Here is a 23,819-nt window from a genome sequence, read left to right on the forward strand (position 1 = left end):
GGAGAAACTGGCGTATTTCCAATTATGCTGTTGCCATGGCAGCACAGGTCCACACATATCATCTAATACCATTAAATACAACAGTTTATGTGAGCTGGCGGATCACACAAAGCAGCGCCTGTGCACAGCCAAAACTGTGGCGGCCCCTTGTTGATTCCACATTATTGTTCCAGTTTGGAAACTTTTTAAATTCAAACTGATCATCCCTCTTGATTCCAAAACACAGAGATGATTACATTATTTTGCATCACACAACATGCAATGGAACTGCACCAATTTTTTGCACTCGCATTCAAAAGCTCTGGCAGTGCCGCCTAAACTGTGGTCGGCCCATTCTGCAGAACACAGCAGTGCCACTCTCACCCAGCACTAAGCCATCCGCTAATCTGCTGCCCAATTCCTTCTGTTATCCAACAATAACACCACAGGCTCCTCTGGATCCCTGGAACCGGGCCCGCGAGTGGCATGGTTCTCAATAAAAGACACAGATGTGAAGACACACTGAGAGATTGGCTGGACATTTTTATTGCATCAGCCAAGACAAAGACATCAACAGAAAAGAAGGCAGGAAACAAACGTCTTTGGCAAACAAGTCAGCCTGTCCGCTCCAACAATCATGCAGCAATCTTTCTGAATGACTCAAATAGAAAAGAAAAATTCAAACCATATTGCAAAAAACCTGGAACACTTCAGTTTAATATTTATAATGAATTGGTACATATTAAAGTATATTTACAATACACTTCGGTAGAATACAGTATTACTGCACACAATTCACCCTCTGCTAAGCTACAAAACTTGCGTTTCTTGTCAGTTTAAGTGACATTCATTAACTAAAAGAGATAAACAGCAGTAGAACTGTCAAGGCACCCGAGTAAATAAAGGCACATTCATATTTTTTTTTTTTAAACTAAAGGAATCACGTACAATATGTTTGATGCAAAGATTGTTCCACTAAATGAACTTCATGTTAATATAAATACAAATATAAATGTGATTCTTTAGAAGTTGACACGTATTAACTTACTGTTTACTGAGAAGGCTATGATTGCATAACCTTGTATAATATTAAAGCTGCACAAGACAAATTAACACTGACAAATGTTGACCTTCAGAACCTAGAAAACATGAAATGTGACATCAGTTAAATGCTGATGACATAATCATGTTTACCAAACCAGCTGGTCTGTGATCTTTCTGTAATAAAGGAAAGGAAAAAAGGAAGGAAAAAAAGGATCTGAAGTTAAAGAGTCCTGCTTTTCCTGGTCATATGAACTTTGGGTTTAAATTTAAATTAAAAAGGGAAATGGAACTGAAATAGACAGAACACAATATCTTTGGGTTTTGCACTTAATCGAAAAAAAAAAAAGGTATATGAAGATGTCACCTTAGTGTTTGGAGAAAAAAAGTGATGTTACTTTTTACAATTTATTGATATTTTATGGACAAATGATTAATTGAGGAAATAAAAGGCTCTTCATTGTAAAAATGTATATTTTCTACATTAAAGTCTTGCCTGGCGCAGCTTTAACATGCAAAATGGGACTTGAATATCTCCTAGTATATTTTACACATTTTAATTCCAGGTTTGTAACAACATGAAGCTGAAGGCCACAAATTTCATATCAAACTTGTAAGTGATTGTGCAGGGTGATCTGTCATGTTAGAGGGTCGGGGTTTAGACCATCTGTGCCTCTTGGGGTTTGGGGACCTCCACCTCCTGCGTCTCGCCGCTCTGGGAGCCCTCGTTGCTGAAGAGGTAATACGGAGGCGTCTGCCGAGCTTCGATGATGAGGACGCCCTCGGGGGACAAGGAGGCGAAGACCGTCAGAGGGTCCACATCTATGGGGATCCTGATCAAACAGAGAAGGAGGGAGGTAAGAGAGAGTATGGAGTGTCTTTTATGCAAGGATAGAAGTTTAGTGTCAAAAGTTTACACGGTAGAAAATCTGTAAGCTGCTGTGTGCGTTCAGTGTGTTTAAAAGCACGAGTGGGAGGAACAAAATCAGGAGAGCGGCGAGGAGAAACAGCCTAGAGACACAGTTAAGTTCCTTCTTGGAGGTCATGAAAAACCCTGTGACATTTCACTCTGTAAGAGCTGCCACGGAAACACTGTTAAATGCTGGGATTTTTTTTATTGACACTTTGTCAATACCCATAAACAGCCTCCAGTCGAATGATTTTAGCAAGAGAGAAAAAAACGCTCACCCTGTCCTTCTTGGCTAGCACTCAGTCTACACTCACAAAAACTACCTCACACCCAGGAGATGAATTGAAAGCTATCAGGAGTTTTCATTTAAAATCCTGCAGCTCTGCAACAAAGTGGAGGGGCAAGAAATCACATCCGATCCGGGTGTGAGGGTGTCTGCGTATACATTCTTAATCTGCTGTTCTCATCTGTCATATAGGCAACAGCTAATTTTCTGGAGGTTTTTTTCTGCCTCTTCACATCATGTTTTGACATTTCTCACGCTGAAAATGTTTCATTTTCCAGAGTGAAGTGGAATAATTGGCTCCTAAAGCTTACAGGAAAATACAAAGTGTTGATGGAAAAATCGGCCAGAGCTGCAGTTTGTAAGGGCTTTGTTTCATTAAACAGTATATACACTTCAGGAACAATGATATTTTATGATCTTAAATTATCAAACAGATTGGCATTTAATTAGAAAGTTAATTTCAGGCTTAATTTCAATCATTTTGTAATGAAAGCCTCCAAAACCTGCTGTAGAGCCACACACACAGAGATCCAGGCGAACTCTGCTCTTGGCCAAATATGGGTATTGTGGGTTTTCGGTGCGAGCAGCCAAGTGTCTTTGGGAGTTAATATAAACACCAGGCTGCTCTGTTCAGAGGACGAGACCGTGTGTCTACCCTCCATTTAATTAGAGAGGACTCTCCACTGGCTTCGCACTCCACTGAGAAATGCAAGTCAGAAGGGACTGAAGACCTCACCTCGCAGACGCAGACAGACAGAGAGGTGAAGTCAGTTCCGTTTGTGTGGTCAAATATCACATACAGTGTCTCACTGAGCTTTAAAGGTCCGCTTCAACAACAACCTCCAGACCTAACCAGAGATCACAAAGGACACAGGGAAAACCCTCCCTCAAAAAACTAATGAAAAATTGGATTAAACTTGGGGCAGGAAACTCAATAGAGATCCCTCGTCCTCAAATGACTAGGGCTGCGACAGGAGGTATAGATGGTAAAAGGCAATTACCAAAAAATAGAGAGAAAGGTGTAACAATAATTGAAATACAGACTCCAACTGTAGGATAATAGTAAATCCAATTTAGATAGAACAAGACCAACACAATATCTCCGAAAGAGATAAGTTGCCAGAGGTATGTCCCTGAAAATGGAGGCCACGGGCAGTCAGGTATGTGTCGGGTGTGGCGGGAGGGTAAGTGGACGGGGGCAAAAGACAAAGGAGGGACAAATGCTCAAATATGCATGGATTCTGTAGATGTAGTAAAGACCACCGTCAAATCTTCTAATTTAAAATGACGGGCTTTTTTAAAAACAGTTCAGCTCCACTTTATTAAACAAGACCATGAATCTGAAGCTACGCTAGCAGTTCTGGACGTCATGGTCATAGTGGTGCATCAGAATGCAAACATGCTCACAGTTATAATGCTAACACGCTAATACTTTACAAAAAATACTCAACAGTAAAAATTAATTTAAAAGTTAATATTTGAGGTCGGTGTTAGCCAGTATTAACTCCAGTTCTAGCCACACAGATGTCTACACACGTTTCAGTGTCTCTGCCCCCCCCCCCCTTCTTTCAAGGAGCCAATTGCCGCGAAGCAAAGTTGCTCCCTCTGACAAAGTCAAATCACTCAGCCGGCCCATTACGTGGGACTCCGGCGGAAACCTTATCTGTCCAGCTTGGGGAGTTTATTTACCTCTAGCAAGTGCACATTTTATCTCAGACATTGATTTTGTACAGCTGCCAAAACACTGTCCAATATGCTTTCCCCTGCAGAGATGGTGAGACAGAGAGAGACAGGACAGTGAGGCCTGACAGGAGTGTGTGTGTGTGTGTGTGTGTTCATGTAGAGTGTGTAGTGTGTAAAACATACAACCCTCCTGCTCCTTCCCACACACCCAGACACAGCGCACATGTGGACCGAGTGATATCATTATGTCTCACGAGAACAGAGACAGAGAGAACATGAGATTCCTGAATAAAAAGCCGCTCACACTTTCACTCACTCACACACTTGCACACGCGCACACACACACACACACACACACACACACACACACACACACACACACACACACACACACACGTACGCACGCAGATCGAGCACATTGTGTTACAGCTACTTGACGTGAAATTAGAAAGTCACCTTTGCCCTCAAGGACGGATTTAACAAACAACATTTTTGGTTAATAAATGACGTATTTCTAACTTGTTTGGATCAGGGAGCTCAACAGTAAAATGTATTCCTGGAACTTGTTGCACTGTTTCCTGTATCTCATCAGTCTAATGTGATCCATGACGATGTTCTATCAGTCTATTGATTTGTGTGATTAACTGTGAACTTCTCAGAAACATCAAGGTACTTCACTTAAACTGCTGCTGTGGAGGGAGGTAACACTTAACTGTGTTTGAGGTAATCTAACAGTTACTTCAGTTTCTTTGCAGAAAATGTTTTTAAATATGACACATACTGTATGTTCAGGTCATAAAATATATTATAAACTATTATAAATCTAAATACCCAGCTGTATGTAAGGTAGCTAAAGTTCCACCAGCTGCAACATAAATGATATTGAATAATAATCCAATAATTTAATGACATGATTTTATTCATAATTGATTAACCTGACAATTATTTCCTCAATTAGATAATATAGTTTATTCTATAAAATATCAGTGATATAGTGAAAAATGTCCATCACACCTTCAAACGGCTTGTTATCACATAAGAGAAAGAAAAGCCACAAATTCTCACAATAAAACGTTGAAACTAGTTTTTGGCGTAGTTTTAAAAAACAAAAAACAAAAAAGCAGATCTGCCGAATAATTGTCACTTAATGTTTTAGTTGATCGACAAATCAGCTTATCGCTTAATCGTGTCAGCTCTATTTAATTTGAGAGAAGCTTTGAACGCAGGACTTTTACTTTCTAACTGAGTATTTTTAGAGCGTGTTGTTGCTACTTTCACCAAGTAAAAGGATCTGTACACTTGGAAGTACAGAGGGTAATAATGATACAGTAAGTATAAACGGGTCTTACATTTAAACACGTCAGGCTAGATTGCATCATGGTTTTCAAATCTTGATATATATTATTCTTTGACAAATTCAAGCAGAAATAAATAAAGCATAGATAAAGTTTTTTGCTTCAAAAAGACAGAATAAAAAATAAAAGCTGAGCCACACTAACTATGCAAAAGAATGTCTCCTCTATGCTATCTCTGCCTCCCTGCCTTGCTCTCACTTTCATATAGCTGGTGGATTTGTGTATTGAGGCCAGTTATTTATATATGACCCCTCCCTCCCTCCCTCTCTCCTCTATATATTCAGGCTGTCACTGGTTTCAGGTTTTGCTCTGCTGATGAGCACAGGCCTGATCTGAAGGTTTCCCAATTAAAAGGATTGCGATATGGGCAGGAAATAAGCGGAACAGGAGTGACGCGCCTGCGAGACGGCGGTCAGCGCCACTGATTAGTGCTGCTGTTTGAAGTCTTCCCACTGCCCAATTAAAAAAAGCGACGGAGGCGGAGAGAGACGAGCAGGTTGTGGGAACTTGTGTGGCTCGGTGGACTTGCGGAACAACATGAACGCTGCTCTGCACACCAGCACTTATCCATGTAGTGCCTGCTTCAGTACAGTATTCGTAGGTGTTGTTTTTGTCAGCGGCAACTGGTTGTAGCTGACAGGTTTTGATTGGAGGGTTGTTTGTCCACTCAGGGCTGATATGAGTCTGGAGCAGCTGTTCAAAACTATTTTAAGTAAGAGATGTGGACATGGTATTGACTTTTACATTCTGAACAGATAAATACATTTACATTTACTCTTTTGGAAGATGCTTTTATCCAAAGCCACTGACAAGTGAGGGACATCAGTGATGATGTCATATGGCCTTTATCAAAACCTCACTGGAGCTGTTAGTGACAACCAATAAATACATTTTGTTTTATCTTGGTTTAGGCCACTGTGTGCAGAATTCATATGTGATTATAACATCTTTTAAATCCTTCAGTTTGCATAAGTTTTGCGGTGTTTGTAGAAGAATTAGTCAATCCCAGTGAAAACTGCTGAAGTCTGTTTGTTTCTTCCAGCAGGTGTCAGATTCGTGGGGGAAAGAGGAAGTTGTCATGTCTACTTTTAATATCAACCAGTACGATCAGAAACTTTCAATGTATAAAGTATGTATATATATATGTATGTATGTATATATAAATACGTTTTCTGGCTGAAGCTTCTGTGACGGAGGCTGGCTTGAAAAAAACAACAGGACCTTAACTTCCTATTGTGTTTTTTTTTTTTTTTACTTGAGACCTATTATTATGAAGCCATATATACATATATATATATATTATACCCTGGTTCTCTGGTAATTTTCTGGCCTCCCTGGTTGGGAGCCACAGCTCTATAGCATTCTCATGTATAATATGTGCAATGACTTAAGCTAATATTCCACAACAGTGGTGCACAGTAAAATAACCAGTTTAATTTAACACTGCCACAATAAAAGTCTTAACTCCTGTAATATTTCTATTAGTCCACAGCTATTACAGCGACCTCAGAACCATATGAGCTCAATGGATGCACAAGCAGTAAACTGTAGATCTGGAATATGTGGCTGCACATATATGAAGCCCTTTGCGGGGAAAACAAGGAAAAGAGAGCCGTGATGAACGGAGGTCACTGAAATTATACTCACTGTATCTTCTTTGTGAAATTCTTTGTCACGATGCCTCCTTCTTCCTGCTTCTCTTCATGTTTCCCTGTTAGGAAGAATAAAAATCACATCAGCACATAAGTGAGTGAGGTGAGTGACCTTACACGACTTTATGATGACGTTCAACATTGTGCAGTAGTTCAGCGAGGTCATGGATTATAAATGAACAGGACAGTCATCATATATCACCACATGGCTCTACTAGGGGTATAAATGAAAAGGTGTTGGGATGTAGGTGAGATCGAAACAGATTTCATGCTGCGCGAACAGGTTTCTCCATCGCTCAGTCCCAGCAGTGTTTTTGCTTCCACTCCTCTCGGGCGGGTTACAACGAACACGCTGAAATTATGAAACACCCGCTCATTCCCTTTAGTTGCTTCCAAAAATGGGTCTCCTGCAGAAAGACACTCACACATGTTGGTCTGAAGTTGGGGGAGAACAGCTAGGCCTGGAACCCTCCCCTCTGCCCTCCCCTCCCTCCGCCTACTCCTCCGAGCTCTGTTTTTGGCCGCTCTATCTCTCGGGCTCGCCAGCAGCTGCTCTGGGGCTGCTAAATGTCAACGCCCCCGCCAGCAGCGTGGCCCGCCCCACCCCTCAACCCCCAGGCTCCACTATGTGCTACCTTATACCCCCACAGTGACGTCCCTGCCTGTCGAAAGTGCTGGACTCCACCAGAGAGAACTCCAGAGACAACTGAGCTAAGATCGCCAGTGAAGTCATGAGATTATTATGAAAACCTCATCGTGACTTCAGACGTAAAACTGCTCCCTCCCCAGATACTTCATGAATAAACGAGGTTTGCCTCTCCCTTGTTTTCTGGTCTCTTACGACAGAGACGCCAAATTCCAGATGCTCTGAGTAATACTGTATGTTCTGGGAGGAGAGATAGCAGATGGTGCCTTATCCTAATTGATGGGGGGGGGGTCTTACCCAAGGTTGCTAAATCCTCAACCAAAGTAACTCCACATCTTGTCACCTTGTACAATTTCTGTGTGGTGTACTTTAACCCATCCCTAACCCACTGTGTGTGACATGGGAGTGCTGTTGATTTTCCATGTAAGGAGGACGAGGCGTCGGGGGAGCAGAGATGATGACGGACTCTGATTGGGTTGTTGGGGAACGATGCGCTTTCTGGGGAGAGTTGTGAAAATGCCGGTAACAGGGTCCGGAGTGAAGATGAAGATGATGATCAAGGCACGACCAGAACTAACAGGAAGGAGTTACATTGGCCTGATGGCACCTCACACATCTGGATACAGCTTGGCAGCTCTACTTCTACAAAGGTGTAAGCAGTTAAAAGACTGAACTGTAGCAGGCCATGACCGTTATATATATACATATATCATTGTTGCTGCTGATTATATCTTTGATTTTATGTTCTGAATGTCTTATTGGATTTCTGAGGTGTCCTTGGGTGTCCTGCAAGGCCCTTTGTAAATAAATGAAGTACTATTGTCATCATAATGGAGGATACAAATCTTATTTTATACAGTCTAGGCCTGAACGATATGCAAAAGAAACCATATTGCAATTGTTTTTGGCATATGTTGCGACATGAGTGCTGCGTTTCGTTTTCACTGAAATAAATATAAAAATGATGATGATGTAATTTTTGTCTGGGCTTGTGCCAAACAGACATGTTCCCTTACATCTGGAGAAAATGACTGGAAGGTTCTGGAGCACCACAGTGCCTCATCTATGGTCTGTTGTGATACTTTTTACCTCAACATAAAAAAAAAACTATTAATATTAACTTATATTGCACTTGGCCATATTGTAATTTCAATATTTTGATTCATTGTTCAGCCCCTAATCCAGTCTGTGACACAAATAGAAGATGAGTGTATAAGTTCAAAGATTTGTGGTCACTTAGAGAAGGATTCTGGTTGTTAACAGAAAACAACATTGACTGTTTGTGGAAGATGCGATGCTTCGTTGACCCAGCCAATCTGCCACAACTTACTGAGAGGTTTCCACCTTCCTAACCCAAGAAAACAGTCACTGTGTGTCAGCTTGGTTTGTGTCCATTTGATCAACTGTCGAAATGCTCTTAATTCTAAAGCTGTGTTTAATCATTAGGAGCCCATTGGTCATTTCTGCCATTTACAGGGTTAATCCAGCCGTGCCTGTCCGTGACAGAGTTGTCACATTATGAATCATCTTCCAGGGAGCTTTTAACCGGAGAGACACATGCTGTACATCACGGCCATGTCACAGACGCTTCCTTGTTAAAGATTTGTTAATTCATGCACTGAAGCTCGTATCACACTCCCTGTCACACTTTTAGAACAAGGGTCGAGTCGCTGTGGCAGGCAGGCCCAACATGGCCAACTGGCATACCAACAATGTGTTTATAAAAAATCTCAGAGTGCAGGGGGCCTGCTGTCCTCTGTGCCCTCCTCTGTCCCGGGTGTCCCTGGAATTCAACTTCGTCCTGCGAAGCTTCGACTTGAGGAAGCGACTGCTACAACTTACTCCCACGATAAGTGACAGAGCTTGAACGTGACGCCAGGGGAGACAAAAACCTGCACAGACTGCCATGCCAGGTCAAAGCGAGGTCCTATTTCCAGAACATTCTCTCCAGTGTTTAATGGCAGCAAGCCGCTTGTCTTATTGTAAACAGAGACTGTTGTCACGGGCCTTGCCTTAAATCTAAATCGAGCTCATGGGTGACTGAGGGAATGATTCTCCAGGAATCTGAAACAGGTGTCTAAGCTTGAGGATCTGCCTGCCAACGTGCGAGTCCCAGTCCCCAAAATCTGTCCGGCTCTTCCAAATCAAGACTCATTATTGCTGAGACCATGTTGGAGGCCTACCGCAGAGGCTTTCATTGTACTGCTTCAAATCTGCTGCCAAAGAGGAAGATATGATATTTCTTGGCCAGATTAGTGAGAGGGTCCTCAGATAGTTTCCTACTAAGGTGTTGTTTTGTTGTTATGTCTCACACGGTGCTTTGTCTTGCCTGTTAAAGACATTTTGTCTACACGTGAATAACAATACAAAAGATATTGAGGGGCTAAGCAGTGCTGTAGTGACAGGTTTTGGAAATACTGAGGTCAGAGGTCCAAATTCCCTCAGTGAAATACTATACCTCCAAGAAACAGGACCAAAAAAGCATGTAAACCTGAATTAGAAATAATATAACTATAACTGCTCAGTTGTATTTTCTGTCACCTTTTATCTGACTGAACTTATTTGTTTTTCAAAGCTGTTTAAAAGCCAAGAAATGCAGTTCTTATAGAGAAAATAATACAACTTTAAATAAGACATCAAGATAATATAACATTTTATAGGATTTTTGGCCTAGAAAGTCAAGTTTAAAGACTAAACAATAGCACAATACACCTTTAAAAAAAGATATATGATCACCTGGAGGTGGCTCATTATAAGTAAACCCTCAAATTCTCATGAGCAATTCAAAGGACATGACCTCAGTGTTTTCATTTGTACCCCATGTTTAAATGCACGCTGGACAGCAGGTGTTGTTTTTAAATGTGCTCTATAATTAAAGCTGAAATGACGATTTCTCATATCAGTATGACCTGATGGTTGTCAGTGGGTTCACTCTGACCTCCAGCTGATGATCATAAGACATCTCAGGGGTAACAAATAGCAAATGTACATAAAGTTTCTCCAGTGAACCTGGTTGGAAAGTCACGTAGTGGTTAAATTTAGTTCACATCTCTGCCAGAGTATCCAACTCACCTGACACTTCTACAAACCCGTCTCTTGTTTTCACGTTTAATTCCTCTGGTTTGAAGCTGTGGACGTTGACGCAAACTTTCCAGGGCTCCCCCCCGGTGGTGGTGGGGGAGCTCCGGGACGAGGGCTCTCCGTACCTGCTGGTGTACAGCGCGGGGCCTCCCGCGGACTGACGCGCGGGGAACCCTGAGCGTAAACTGCTGCTGAAAGGCGAGGTGCTGAGGCGCGTGCTTAGCCGGCCCGGCCGAGCCCAGCCCGGCCAGTCCATCGCCAGATCATCGGGGAAAGGTGGCATCCCAAATTCGTCATCCATAAACCGAGACGCCATCTGCTCCCTGAACGGAGACTGATCCCTGAACGGTGACTCTCCAAAAGGATCCCTGGGAAACCTCTGCCGGCTTCCCATAGTGTAGAAGTCTCCCTCTGCCATGTCCAGCCGAGTTCAGAACCGGGGAAAGTTCAGCTTTTTGTACCAAAACAACCTTCAACCAAAACTTCTTTCTTTTTTTTCTTTCTTTCTTTTTTTTTTTTTTTTTTAAATCAGAAACGTCTTATACGTCTGTGAGGTAAAACTTTATCTCTTTTGGATTACGCGCATCACCGTTACGCAATCAGTCACCTGTTGATCCAACAACAAACTCCCAAGTTGACATCAAGTTTCTTAAAACCTTCAAGTGAACTGAACTAATTCCTGCTGGCGGCGGGTTTTATACTGGACCCGATTTCCCAGACGGTGAGTCTGCACAGAGCAAGTGACGGGAAAGTGCTGGGAGGATCTGGAGAGCGTTCACACTGCAAAAAAACACCCACGTCAAAACTAATACTAAACCTTCACATCTTTCCAGTAGAAACACACGGGAATAAAAGAACCTCTTGTTCTACTCCGCGTGAAGCTTTCAGCCGTGTGTCCTGGTCAAAACACGTGAAAAGGTTTAAATCAAGATAAAATTACTTGCTGATGTGGATTTTTTTTTTTTTTTTTTTACAGTGTAAAGGCAACAGCTGACCTAAGACCAGCCTCCCCCTTTTACCAAATTAAGTTACCGTCAACATGTCAGTCACACACAGTTGGAGCTCCCTCCGCTGGGTGACTCACTGGCTTTTTAATAGAAAATAACGCAGAGCTTCATGTCAAACGCGCTGATGTCACAGTACGGATAAAACAAAACAGCTAACAAGTCACCTTAGAGGAAGACGGCCTCTTATTCACGGCGGTGTGTTTTCATCTAGGACATAAAACAAGACTGCGGTGGCGTTTTATTCAGAACATGATTTTTTTTTCTTTTTATATATAGCTTATTCTGAACACGCAGTGAAAGAGGGGGAGATGGGGGGGGGGGTGATTTCATGGGGTTATGGCAGGGACAATTCAATTTCCAGGTGAAACATTATTACAATGTGGAAATCACACTGACTGACACAGGATAAAATGTGACAGTATGAAAAAAACATATGCTTTTGCAATATGTGCCTTCCTATGGAATAAAAAGGGGAGAGTATGCATAATTTAACACTGAAACACCGGAGCACTATTGCTATATGACCTTGTTATTGGAGTTTTTAAAATAACAAGACATGATCAGAGGGATCTTATACACAAAGACATCTAGAGTCCACTGATTGATGCCTGACTGGCATATTGTCTTATTTTCCTACTTCACTGGTCAACGCGTCATATATCCATAACATCCAACAAGGCCCGAGTCACATTCTGTAAATCAAATAACCACACCTTATTGTATAATCAATACAATGCAGATGCATATTGTCACCACAGTAATTACATATTTAAAATTGTTTTGCACAAGAACTGATGTAAACTTTACATTGTGAGGTGGGGGGGACGGGGGCGCTGGCCCGGGTGCCTGTCCAGAAAGATTATCAACATGACCGCACAAATCATCCACTGGCACCTAGTCAACACCGGGTGACACGAGTCATCATCAGTTCATAGTTTATGGGGGACTCATGTGCCAAGTTTGTTCCTCTTCCGGCGTCATATTTCCCTCATTCGTCCAATTTAGTTGACATTCAGGAAAATAAGCTGAGAGTATTGAGTGCATAGAGAGCAGTCTGTCAGGCCTGGAGCAGTCACACAGACAGGGTGATGGATTTGAAATGATTGAGAAATATAACTCTTAATTATGTGGAAAGGCAGTTTCAAACTTTGCAGATTCAAACTCTGGAGCCGAAGCAGCCTCGAAAATCAACTTTAAAGGAGCAGTTTGACATTTTGGGAAATATGCTTATTTGCTTTCTTCTAGAATTAGACGAGCAGGTCGATGCCGCTCTCGTGTCTGTGAGAGATAAATATGAAACTATGATCAGCTGCTGGCTAACATAGCTTAGCAAAAAGAATGGAAACAGATGTGAAGAGCGTCTGTTGCCGCTGTTCAAAGGCAACAAAAACAGCAGCTCAAAAGCTCACTAATTAACTCATAATATCTTGTTTGCTTTATCCATACCAGAACGGAAGAGTAAAACCCTCAAGTTGTGGTCTTACAGGGGTTACGTCTGCCACCACAAAACCACAACTTGTCGTTTTAAACTACATATAATGACAGTTTCTTTACCTCCAACAGAGCTGGACTACTTAGCTGTGGATTGTCCACTTGTTCGCTCACTCATCTACTCACCCACCATATAGAGTTTACTACACAGAAGACTTGCTGAGGGATAAGTGCAGACAGCAGCTGATACATTTCAGACTCTACTTGGAAGTTAAATTGCTACATCATTATGTCCCTGATATTTGTAATTATTAGCTCTGCATCTGCATCACATATGAGGCATCTGTCAGTTCACCTCGGTGGCTCACCTGATACTGCAAATCCAGCGGCTAATGTTAGCAGCTAACCTGTTAGCGAGTTGACTTCACCTACAGCACGAGACGGGCCGCAATGCATGATGGTCGAGCTTGCTCGATGTAGTGTACATCTTCTGTGCATTAACCTTTTGATGTGCCTTGCAACTATTTTGTAGTAGAAATTCTTTGTAGACAAAAATTTACATTTGAGCTCTACAAAATGTTTGATTCACTATATAGTCGGCGAGTGGATATTCCCAACAGAGCCCTTGTTTTCAAACTTTATGCTAAACTAAGCTAACAGGCTGCTGTCTGTAGCTTCAAATTCAGCAAACAGAAACGAGAGTGGTTTTGATTTTCTTGTCTAACTCTCGGCAAAGAAAAGCGAATGAAGATATTTTTTCCCAAAATGTCAAACAACAACAAAAGGCCAGACAGGAAGGATCTCTTCTGCCGCTCCTCTGTCTTTTCAACATCTGCTGCCACTTTGAGGTTTATGTGCGAGTTAGGCGCCAAAATAATTTACAACAGACCAAAAATAAATTACAGCAGTGTCATAATAACTATAAATTGACAGTGTTGCATAGAAAGATTGACCACTACTGAGAGGGACAACAAACCAATAAATATTAAATAAGTAATAAATATGTATGGTGCTGCACAATTCAAATCTTGGCCTTACATTGTGATATAACACAGTTGATATATGTGTTTGGTGCCAGTGTTGTAGCAAGAATACATTATTCAAGTAAACCAAGAATTGGTGCTGTTTGTAAGTTCAGGCTTATTTTCAACAGGTTGCAACCAGACGAGGTTCTGCTTTTTTTTTTTTAATCCTGGGCTTTGAAAGAATCAGATAAACAAAAACCAGACTGATACAGACGGTGTAACAACAGCCCGAGATGTGGATTTCAGCTTTGAAATCATCTTTAACCTTAACAGCAAATTCATTCAATGTTTTATTTGTCATGTGTTGTCAAGAAAAAAAAAAATTGAACATTTTGTCAAAAGAACCCGTCCCCCGTCCCTGTGCAGTGTTGTGATTGCTCTCTGTGGCATTACATGGACTGACATTTCAATTGTTTTCCACTTGATCAGAGGACAAATTAATTTGACATTTGAGCTGACAGGCAGTTTGCTCGTCGTCGGGCCGCCCTCTCTGTTTCATTTTTGTTTTGTTCTTCACCTTGTGAAGTGCTGAGATCAGAGCGGTAAAACCTTTTTCCTTATTCCCGATAACGATCCCTCTGAAGCCATTTGTAAACAGCTGGATCACACGGCTCAAATGTTGCCTCGGCGCCTCACTTATTGGTGCAAAATCTAGGACACACATAACTGTCACGGGATAGTAAAGGTTTGATGTCCTGTTAAACGCGGCCTCTCTCAGACTCTCTCTTTAACTGGTGAATCTGCATATTGCAAGAAAAAAAATTGAATGGGATTTAAGCCATTTAAACCTTAACATTACACTTCATTTTAAAGAACCATCAATTTTGAAAAATAAATATCACATTTATCATTTTAAAGCATAAATTTAAAAGAATAATTTAATGGGATGTGCAGAGAGATGTAGATGTTGGTTGAGTAATAGAGGGATAGTGTTTCTTTGTTTCTTTGTGCAGCTTCTACTGTAAATATCTAAGAGATGAACAGTCGCAGGCCATTGTGAGTGCTGATGCAAGAGGATGCAGTACAAGAACAAACCAAACAAACAGAAAGACATTCAGTCTCCAGTGGTCTCTGTGGGCAGAGCCAACAAGACCGCCTCGTGAAAACCGCGGCCGTGTCCCCCTGCTGGGACATTTTCACTGAAGCGTCAAAGCGGGGCACGGAGACACACACAGTCGATTGCTCCAACATCCACTGTCCTTGGTCTCAAGTGGAAACCCGGCCGGCGCTTCAGTCCCTTAATGTGCTCTGGGAAACTTAATGCCTGGTTTTGTTACGTTTGTGCAACGAACCGCGGCTCCGGCTGCGACTGCGGGTCCCAAAGATTGAGTTCCAGGATGAACTGCGACTGTAGCTCCTGTAGGAGGAGTAACTGTGGCTCCGGCTGCGGCTGCGGCTCCTGCTCCTGCTGACGCTGTGGATCGGGCTGCGGCTGCGGCTGCGGGTGAAGAGGCTGCTCCAGGAGGAAACGCTGGTGGAGCGACTGCTGGACGAAGGACTCGGCCTGAAGTAAGGGATGGGTCGCTTCCTGGCACTGTGGAGACGCAGAAAGATAAGAAACTGACATTAAAGCTGCAATGTGTATATTGTAATCAATCTTAAAGTCAACCTAATCAATATTTTTATAATGTGAAAGAGGTCACTCGTCACTAACACACAACAAATTATCACCTGACCGTATAGTTCCCCTCAGCTTTACAGAGCAGTTCAGCATAATAACATAAAATGTGTCATTATAATGTCTCTGTGTTTATCATTAGATCTTTTCTAAGATCAGTGTGAAAGTAAATAAAAGTAAAAGCTAACTTTGTGGCTTGTGGTTTTTACATTTCAAATTGCCTGTGTTCACCATCTGTTTCTTTCTGCACCTGTGGTGACTTTAAAGCTGACGATTATCTCATCCTTGGGCTAAATGCCATTTCAAGATACACAGCTCATCAACACGGGGGAAAGATTTTGGTCTGGGGACGAGTCCAAACGAGGAGGTTGTGGGCGGGACCTCCAAATGTGTTTTTTTTCTGCCTTTAGGCATAAAAATGTATATTGTAGTTAAAAATAACCAGGCTGGGAAAGCGGTACCTTGTGATTCGGCGTGCTTCCAGATGGCTGGGCGAATCTCTCCTCCTTTTCTTCATAGGAGAGTAGGATTTGCGTCTTCGTCTCTTCCCACTGACCTTATGCGCGTGCTTCACATCCGTCTCTCTGGAGCTCGATGTTCTCTTTCTGTCTCGCAGTCTGGGAAGCACACATAACAGTGTGAAAATGTAAATGTATACATGTTCTCGTGCAGCACTAAGGAGGACGTGTTAGCAGCTGAGAGCTGTGCGTAGTTCACCTGTCATCACTGTATCTGGAGTAGCTTCCTCTGGAGCTCAGGCTGGCCACGCTGCCTCGTCGCCTCAGGTCGGCTGAGTAACTCGGAGAGCGCGAGTACGAGCTGACAACGAGAGACATGACCGTTATCCCCATGTGAGCAGAAGTTATGATTCCACAAAATGTTGCACAATTTTTTTATGCAACTTCCCGCCTCAACAACAGACTGGATTGGAAACACAGAGGCTGCAGCAGCGGGTCTCAACTTTTTCACTTCAAGGATCCCCAAACATTAGGGACAGACCCCCCTCTGATAAGATTATGTCCCTCTCATCTTATTACAGAATAGACAAACATTCTTTCATTGTGTTACATATGATTTATAGTGAAAATAAATAATTCCTCTTTTTGATGGGAACCCCCAGGGACCCCCACAAAGACCCCTGGTGGTCTCTGTAATGCACACGAGAACCACTGGTCCACAGAAAGGGACAGAGACCACTCTACTTATGGAGGAGGCATAAGTCATTTGATGTGTGCAGAAAAGATGTTGCTGATGTTGTGGCCAGTGCCATGTTCTTTGCTGCGATCTGCTGGGGCAGCGGTGACACCGGCTCTGTGCTGGGGGCCCCTCTGGAGTCGGCTGTGGAGAGGAGGATGTTGCACGAGCCGTTGAACATCATCCCCTCCACCACCTGCTTTTCAAACATTGGAGCACTTGCAGTCGGGAGAGTTCAGCTCCGCCGTGACAAGAAACACTACACAAAGTCTTTCCTGCCAGCTGCCATCTCCCCTGTGTCGGGGGAAGCGACCACTCTGACAGAATAGTTCTCCTTGTGAGGGACACACTGCTCACCTGCACCTTTGATTATTTATCACATTATTCTGATCTGTCAAGCTTTGTGCAGCTACCACCACTGCACAGGGTTTATTCAACACACAGTATCTTAGCTTTAGGTTTATCTTTAGTCTATTTCTATCTATCTATCTATCTATCTATCTATCTATCTATCTATCTATCTATCTATCTATCTATCTATCTATCTATCTATCTATCCATCCTAGCATGGCGACAGTGACAATGCTAACAGGCTGATGTTTAGCAAGTATGATTTCACCATGCTCAGCACCTAGTTTAGTGTGTTACAGTAACAAGCTAACATTTGCTAATTAGCACTAGTACACCCGGGGCCGATGGGAATGCCATTAGTTTTGCAGGTAAACCACAGAACTGAACTGGAGCAGCTGAAGCTCAGGAGGAGGAGCGGGTCGTCCACCAATCAGGAGGTCGGGGGTTAGATCCCTGTCCAAGCGTCCTTGGGCAAGATACTGAATCCCAAATTGCCCCCGGCTGTGCCATCAGGGCATGTGTGTATGGGTGAATGTGGCTCGTATTGCGAAAAGCGTTATATAAGTGCAGTCCATTTACCATTTGGCCTGAGGAGAACATGAATGTGTGAACTAAATTTTATGTAGATCCGTCCAATAGCCCCGACATTCACTCAGAATCACACCAGTGAGCCTCACGGTGGCACAACAAGAAGTGAGGGGATCACTAGTTGTTAGGATTCATTGTAAATTCTGTACTAAATCTTTTGCTAAATGGGATACAAGTGGGTGTTCGTGATGCAAAGAAAAGTGCTACATAAATTCAATCATCACTAAATGTCTTATTATGCACAACATATAAGTGGCGAACCCACCTGTAAGACGACATCGACGGGCTTCGAGAGTAGCGCCCGGAGTATCTGGAACTCCCTGAGGATCTGCTCCTGCTCCTGCTGCTGGACGCCCGGGTTTTCAGTCTCCTCCGAGATGAAGCGCTCATCCTCTGTGAGCGGCTGGAGGTCTTTGGAGGTCTCACGACCTCTACCCGACACCCCAAGGTTATCTGCTCTCTGCAAAGTAAAAATACATTAAGATGCTTTACTGCTTTGAGTGATAAAGCCCAAACTGCATCCTGGGCTGTTCTTCTCCCCCTCATAAGATGAATATTTATTCAATATTTCAAAAGAGGGAAACAGAGCGTGGAAACACAAGATAAACAGCCCGCAATTTTCCTTGGAAGCATTCATTCAGATGGATTATTTATTATGAACACATTACCTCTTGCTGTTTGCACTGAACAGGGTCGCAGACAAGCTATCCTCCCCGTAAGGTTTGCATAAGGACGCGTAGCTGGTGACAGAGTTTCCTGAATCGGAGGCATTATCTCTGTCAGCGAACTTCAGCTTCTCCGGAGAGGCCAGGCGTTGACAGTGGCTCCTCTTGTTGTCAGTGACACTCGCCCGAGAAACGCCGGTTTTGCTCGATGGCGGCGAAGAAGTGTCATTCCCAGAATCGTAATCGTGCGGACCGTCGGTCTGCCTCGATAAATGCTGAGACCCTTTTCCGGGTAAGAGCTCGCTTCCAGGTTTTGACGACAACATCTGCAAACAGACAAACAGGCTGGAGCTTAAAACCAAACGTGTGTTGATAAATACAACCTGCTACCTGTTTTTGATGCACTGTGAATACTCTAGCACAAAGGCATTTATTCCCTTGAAAACACAGAGAACAGATTTTTTTTTTCTTTTTTTTTCTCGGGACAGAAAACTTTGAAAGATAAAGACATCATGCAAATTTTGAAGCATGCGATTAACCTCAAAAGAAAAGTTGGAACTCAACTTAAGTCAAAAGAAATCAACAAGAAACAAATTTAGATAAAGTAAGTCTAAAATAAAATAATTGTATGAAAGGAACAACAAAGGAGCAGAGAAGAAAGAAAAGACTATGCGTGGAAAAAAAAATCATCTACCGGCTCTAACTCCAGTGAAGAGAAAAAGAGTAAACAATATCCCCATTGAAAAGCCTCAGTTTAAAGAACATTGAACAAACATCACAAAAATGGGTATTATGTAGAAATGAAAAGGATTGCAGACAAAGAGAGATCCCATCAGTCTAACTAAGAAAGCCCTCAGAATAGGACAGATGACTGTGCTCTTTCTCCTGTGAAAAAGTAAATAATTAGCCTGCACCGACCTACAAGTAAATCCCTAAATCTGCGGATAGCATCGACTTACCAATCAAGATTTCCTCCTTAAGTAGGTAAGGTGTAAGAAAAAGGGAAGAGCGGGCAACATAAGTGCATCATTAGAGTCGTAAATTGCAAGAAAAAGACAATAACCCTCTCTTCAAACCCAGAGCCAGTTAGACTTATAATGGCATGTTCCTTTTTCTTTCCTTAATGGTGCATTGTTTTGGAGTTTTTTTTGTTTTTTTTTGGGAGCGAGAGTACTTTAAATGTGCGCTTGTATGTGAGTACAACTCCCGCAAACTCAATTGAGTTTTCACACATGGAAAAAAAAGGATACTGAGTCTCCGTGGATCATAGTTGACCAACCTTAGAAGATCATGATCTCTCTCTTTACTTATTGATTTTACGAGACACTCAGAGGTTTATCCGGTCAGTCCTCTCAAAGATTTTCCATTATCTACCCTACGGACGACACAACAGACCAACCCTGAGGGAAATTAAACAAATCTTTGTTCTTCTACCATCCTCTGTACCAGTCGCATCTGCACACAATCTGTGTCCAGTGGTAAAAGATTTCACTTACAGAGAGGCAAATGTTAAATAAAGACATTCCTCAGTGTCACCTCGAGACATTTTGACAAGGCTGCCTTCAAATAAGTATTTCATCTCTGCCTTGGTAATTTTTTCAAATGCTTCTTGTGTGCTTTCCTTTCCTTTTGGTTGTTGCCATCACAAAAAGAAATTGATCACTTACATTTACAGAAACGTTGACATATTCTATAATCAACCACATGTATGTTGATTATTCATGTTCAGTGGGTTCTGTCCTGTCATACCTACCTTTCCCTTTATGGTTTGCTTTTTTGGGAAAGAAATATTAAGCAAAGATCATTCTGCATTTCTTAGGTTTTATCCACCAAACCAGAACCCATGAATAAATAAATAAATGCAAATAACACTGAATAATGCAGTAAAGCTGACCCCCCCCCCAGTAACCAGCTGTGAAGTCCTCCTGAAAGTCTTTGGGATACTGAATGCCAGGCATGATTCAAAATATGGATTAATTTATTGAATTTCAATTAAAACCCTGTGGTGTGTAATTAAAAACATCTGTCTCTGCAATTAGCATAATTTAATGATTGCTGGAGAGAAATTAAATACTTTTTATGCTCCAATAAGCATGAGGCAATGAGTTTAAGGCCATAGCTGTATTTATGAGGCTCTTTGGGAGAAAGTCACTTTAAAAAAAAAACATAAATAATCGTAAACTCAACCTGCAACAAACAGCACAACGTTAATATTCAAAGTCTGTTGTCTAGAAGTCGTCAGTCCCACTTTACAGATGTTTGTTTGCTTTTAGTTTCAGCTTCAATTCAGGTCTGCAATCTGAGCGACTGAAACTGTTTGCTGGAAGTAAAACATAAAGCAGATGCAATGACCGGAAGGGGAATAAGAGGAGCCAAATTGAAAAGGAATTATTTTTATATATTTATTTATTTATTTCCCTGCTTCTGCATCGCTACTTGCTGTAAAAATGCTGCTATGTGAGTAGAAGTCATGGGCGAAATAGGGTAAGAAACATCATCTTTGTGCACAGCAGGACAAGATGCAACTGAGACTTTATTCACCTCTTTAACCCAATTCCCAGCATGTTTTTCTATTGTTGTTTTGGTCCAATTTCTCTTTCATTTGGAAGTGAATACTGTTTATCTGAAGTATATGATTTGTATCGATGGCTGGGTGCCAGTGAAGGAAACAGTTTCCATTTGTGTAGTGTGGCAGAAACTAATGGTTCATGTTCCACCTCTAACTGTCCCTAACCTGAAATACTGCACAACTTCAATCTTTGATCCACTATTGACGACAGACAATCAACAAGATCATGGCTTGACAAACAAATACGAACAATAATAATAATAATAGTTTTTTTTTTTAAATTTTTTTTACATTTCTGTTCATTAAAAGCAAAAAAAATTAAAATGCATCACTTCCTGTTCACCTTTGCACCTCTGTACAACAGATTGGTCTTAAACTAAACTACAGGCTTCGTTACATCCTGTAGGAATCAACAACAAATCCAATAAACATTAAAACATTTTTAAAGTCAACACATTAAGTGGGTTTTTTCCCCCTAATCTTGACAAATACTTGCGATGCACAGAGGTTTTTAAAATAATTAAAAACACTGGCACTGAACAAAATATTAATAACTTTTTTAATAATACCTTTGATAAGGGAAAACAAACATGTATTGAGAACTAGAAATGAAAATCATTTTCATTTGAATTTGACCCTTTATTTCTCAACAGGAGGGAAAATAATCTTTCAGCTGCACTCCCATTGTTGTAATTTAGAGAATGTGTTATTTTTCCAGTGGGATTTTTTCATTGTTATGTGGAGTCTTTTCAGCCAAGTATTGGAGGCTTTTAGTTTTAAAAACAGAAAAATAAGTATAGACAAAATTACAGCAAAATAAAGAATTCATTAAATGAGCTCAGAGTCAGGCCATGTACAGGTTTTTATTTCTTAAATATTCATCCCTTAGAGGAAAGAAGCTAAATGAGTTTGAACTTAATATTTTCTGAAAGATGTTCTATTCTGTTTGAATATTAATGGAAAGATTTTTTTCAGCAGGATGTGATTCAAATGGTTTTTTTTCTGTTTTTTATTGGGAATGATTTTCCAAACCCAGCCGCCTCACTGAAGGCCTTCTATTTTGACTGACAATGAGCTTTTTTTTTCTTTTTACATGGCCGTAACTGAGAAATCAAACCGAGCCGCCGGCAGCATCGTTAGAGTCCTGAAGAGTACTTACGGTGGTGCCGGTTGAGAGGATGGAGCGATATTTTGGAGCCGTTTTACACACTGATTTGGTGGCGGGTCTCCACTTCATGTCCGTGTGGTGGAGCACTCCATCGGTCTGCTCCCCTGCAGCTGCCAGGTCTCCTAATGTCTGATGTACCACAGATTTTTGCAGATGGTTTCTGGGGGGAAAATGCTTGCATTTAGTTTTCATGACACCGCATCGTGATATAAAAGCTTCTTTTCTATCGCACTTTAGAGTATCAGAGCACTTATGCACATTTAATGTCAGCCAAGCATCTGAATTTACATCAGCAATGTTTTCTATTGTTGTGGTGTTTTGACATTCCTGAAAAATGGATCATCATCTGTAATAATTGTACAGGAATGCTGCAAAGATCGGTGAAAAATGTGTTTTAAAGCAAATTATTTAGTGATTTTAATTGAGATTTTCCTCTGAAGTCATAGTGCGGGTTATTTGACGTGGGATTGTGTGAGGTTCTTATCTATAGTCAGTGTATTCCCAGCAGTACATTCAGATCAACGTGCTCCCAGTTTGGAGAACGAGCCGGGAGCACCGGCACTGACGCCTGTGGACAGGGACATCTGCTAATAACAGTTTAATTCTACGCTTTGTTTTCAATATTTTCACCGCTTCATCTTTCTGTCAAACAGCCCTTTCCTTTGGAACTACAGTTTGTGAACCCGTGATCGACTGTATTACTACCACAAGCGCGTGCACTGTATTACTCCGCAGATCAGCTGTTTGAGTCAGGCAGAGCTAAGTGTAGTTGCACTTGGAGTAATTAGGAATAAGGTAGTTCAATGGTCGAAAAGATGTAGTTCCAAGGGAAAGGGCTGTGTGATGGCAAAATAAAGTGATTGAAATATTCAAAATAAAGCGTACACTTCAACTGATTTTATCTTTTTTTTTTCTGTGGGCATTTTGTAAAGTGACTAAAACAGTTCCATAGCAAAGCAGTACATCTCTCAGCTTCTGTGCCGGTGCTCCTGCTGCTTTTTCCAAATTGGGAGCGCAGTGATCTGTATTTACTGCAGGTAAACACATTGACTATAGATAAAGAACCTCACACAACCCCACGTCCAATGACCCACGCTATCACTTTAACATCAAAGAAACTCACAGCAAATATTTTTCAGTTATTATTTCAGTTTGAAAATTGGGCCTCAACCTGAGTTCAATCTGAAGTGAAGTTCACTGACTGAGCTGTTCCTGCGGACGCCAAACGCAACACTCAGCCATCTGTGATTATGCCAGGATTAATCCTCACCAGTGGAAGTAACCAGTTCTACTAACTACTTGAGATCATTTCACTATCAGACCGCCTCTGTATAATCCTTGAAAAACCCGCCTTTCATATTATCACACATCCCAAAATTTTGCAGTATGTCATTATAATTGAGTGCATCGATCTGTGGAGTGAATTTGGGGCCATTTCCTGTGAAGCACTGATAAGGGCTGGTCATGCCTGAGATCAGGAAGTCACCTCTGCCTTATCAGTCATCGCTTTGGTGTGACCAAGAACTCGGCAGACACCTCTGGCTGATAAGATAAACCAAGGGAGCAGGGG

At 41.7% G+C, this 23,819-nt stretch overlaps 2 protein-coding genes across 2 annotated transcripts in view; both read right to left on the reverse strand.

The window, feature by feature from the left end:
* Window positions 1-502: 502 nt before the first annotated feature.
* Window positions 503-11,335, reverse strand: hspb8 (heat shock protein family B (small) member 8). Its single transcript, XM_023417116.2, has 3 exons — window positions 10,625-11,335; window positions 6,902-6,965; window positions 503-1,853 (listed from the first exon to the last, which is right to left on the reverse strand). The coding sequence occupies exons 1-3, from the start codon at window positions 11,049-11,051 to the stop codon at window positions 1,679-1,681; spliced, it is 666 nt and encodes a 221-aa protein (XP_023272884.1). The 5' UTR covers window positions 11,052-11,335; the 3' UTR covers window positions 503-1,678.
* A 3,755-nt stretch (window positions 11,336-15,090) lies between these two features.
* srrm4 (serine/arginine repetitive matrix 4) overlaps window positions 15,091-23,819 on the reverse strand; it is a 60,047-nt gene continuing 51,318 nt past the window's right edge. The window contains exons 8-13 of the mRNA XM_023417171.2: window positions 22,241-22,409; window positions 18,516-18,838; window positions 18,113-18,307; window positions 16,432-16,533; window positions 16,176-16,331; window positions 15,091-15,630 (exon numbers count right to left, since the gene is read on the reverse strand). Coding sequence (XP_023272939.1) covers window positions 15,354-15,630; window positions 16,176-16,331; window positions 16,432-16,533; window positions 18,113-18,307; window positions 18,516-18,838; window positions 22,241-22,409 — 1,222 coding nt within the window. The 3' untranslated portion in view covers window positions 15,091-15,353. The remainder of the gene's footprint in view (window positions 15,631-16,175; window positions 16,332-16,431; window positions 16,534-18,112; window positions 18,308-18,515; window positions 18,839-22,240; window positions 22,410-23,819) is intronic.

This window comes from Seriola lalandi, unplaced genomic scaffold (assembly GCF_002814215.2).
Source record: "Seriola lalandi dorsalis isolate HSWRI2012SDOR001 ecotype SW California unplaced genomic scaffold, Sedor1 jcf7180002054572, whole genome shotgun sequence".
Classification (NCBI taxonomy): Eukaryota; Metazoa; Chordata; class Actinopteri; order Carangiformes; family Carangidae; genus Seriola; species Seriola lalandi.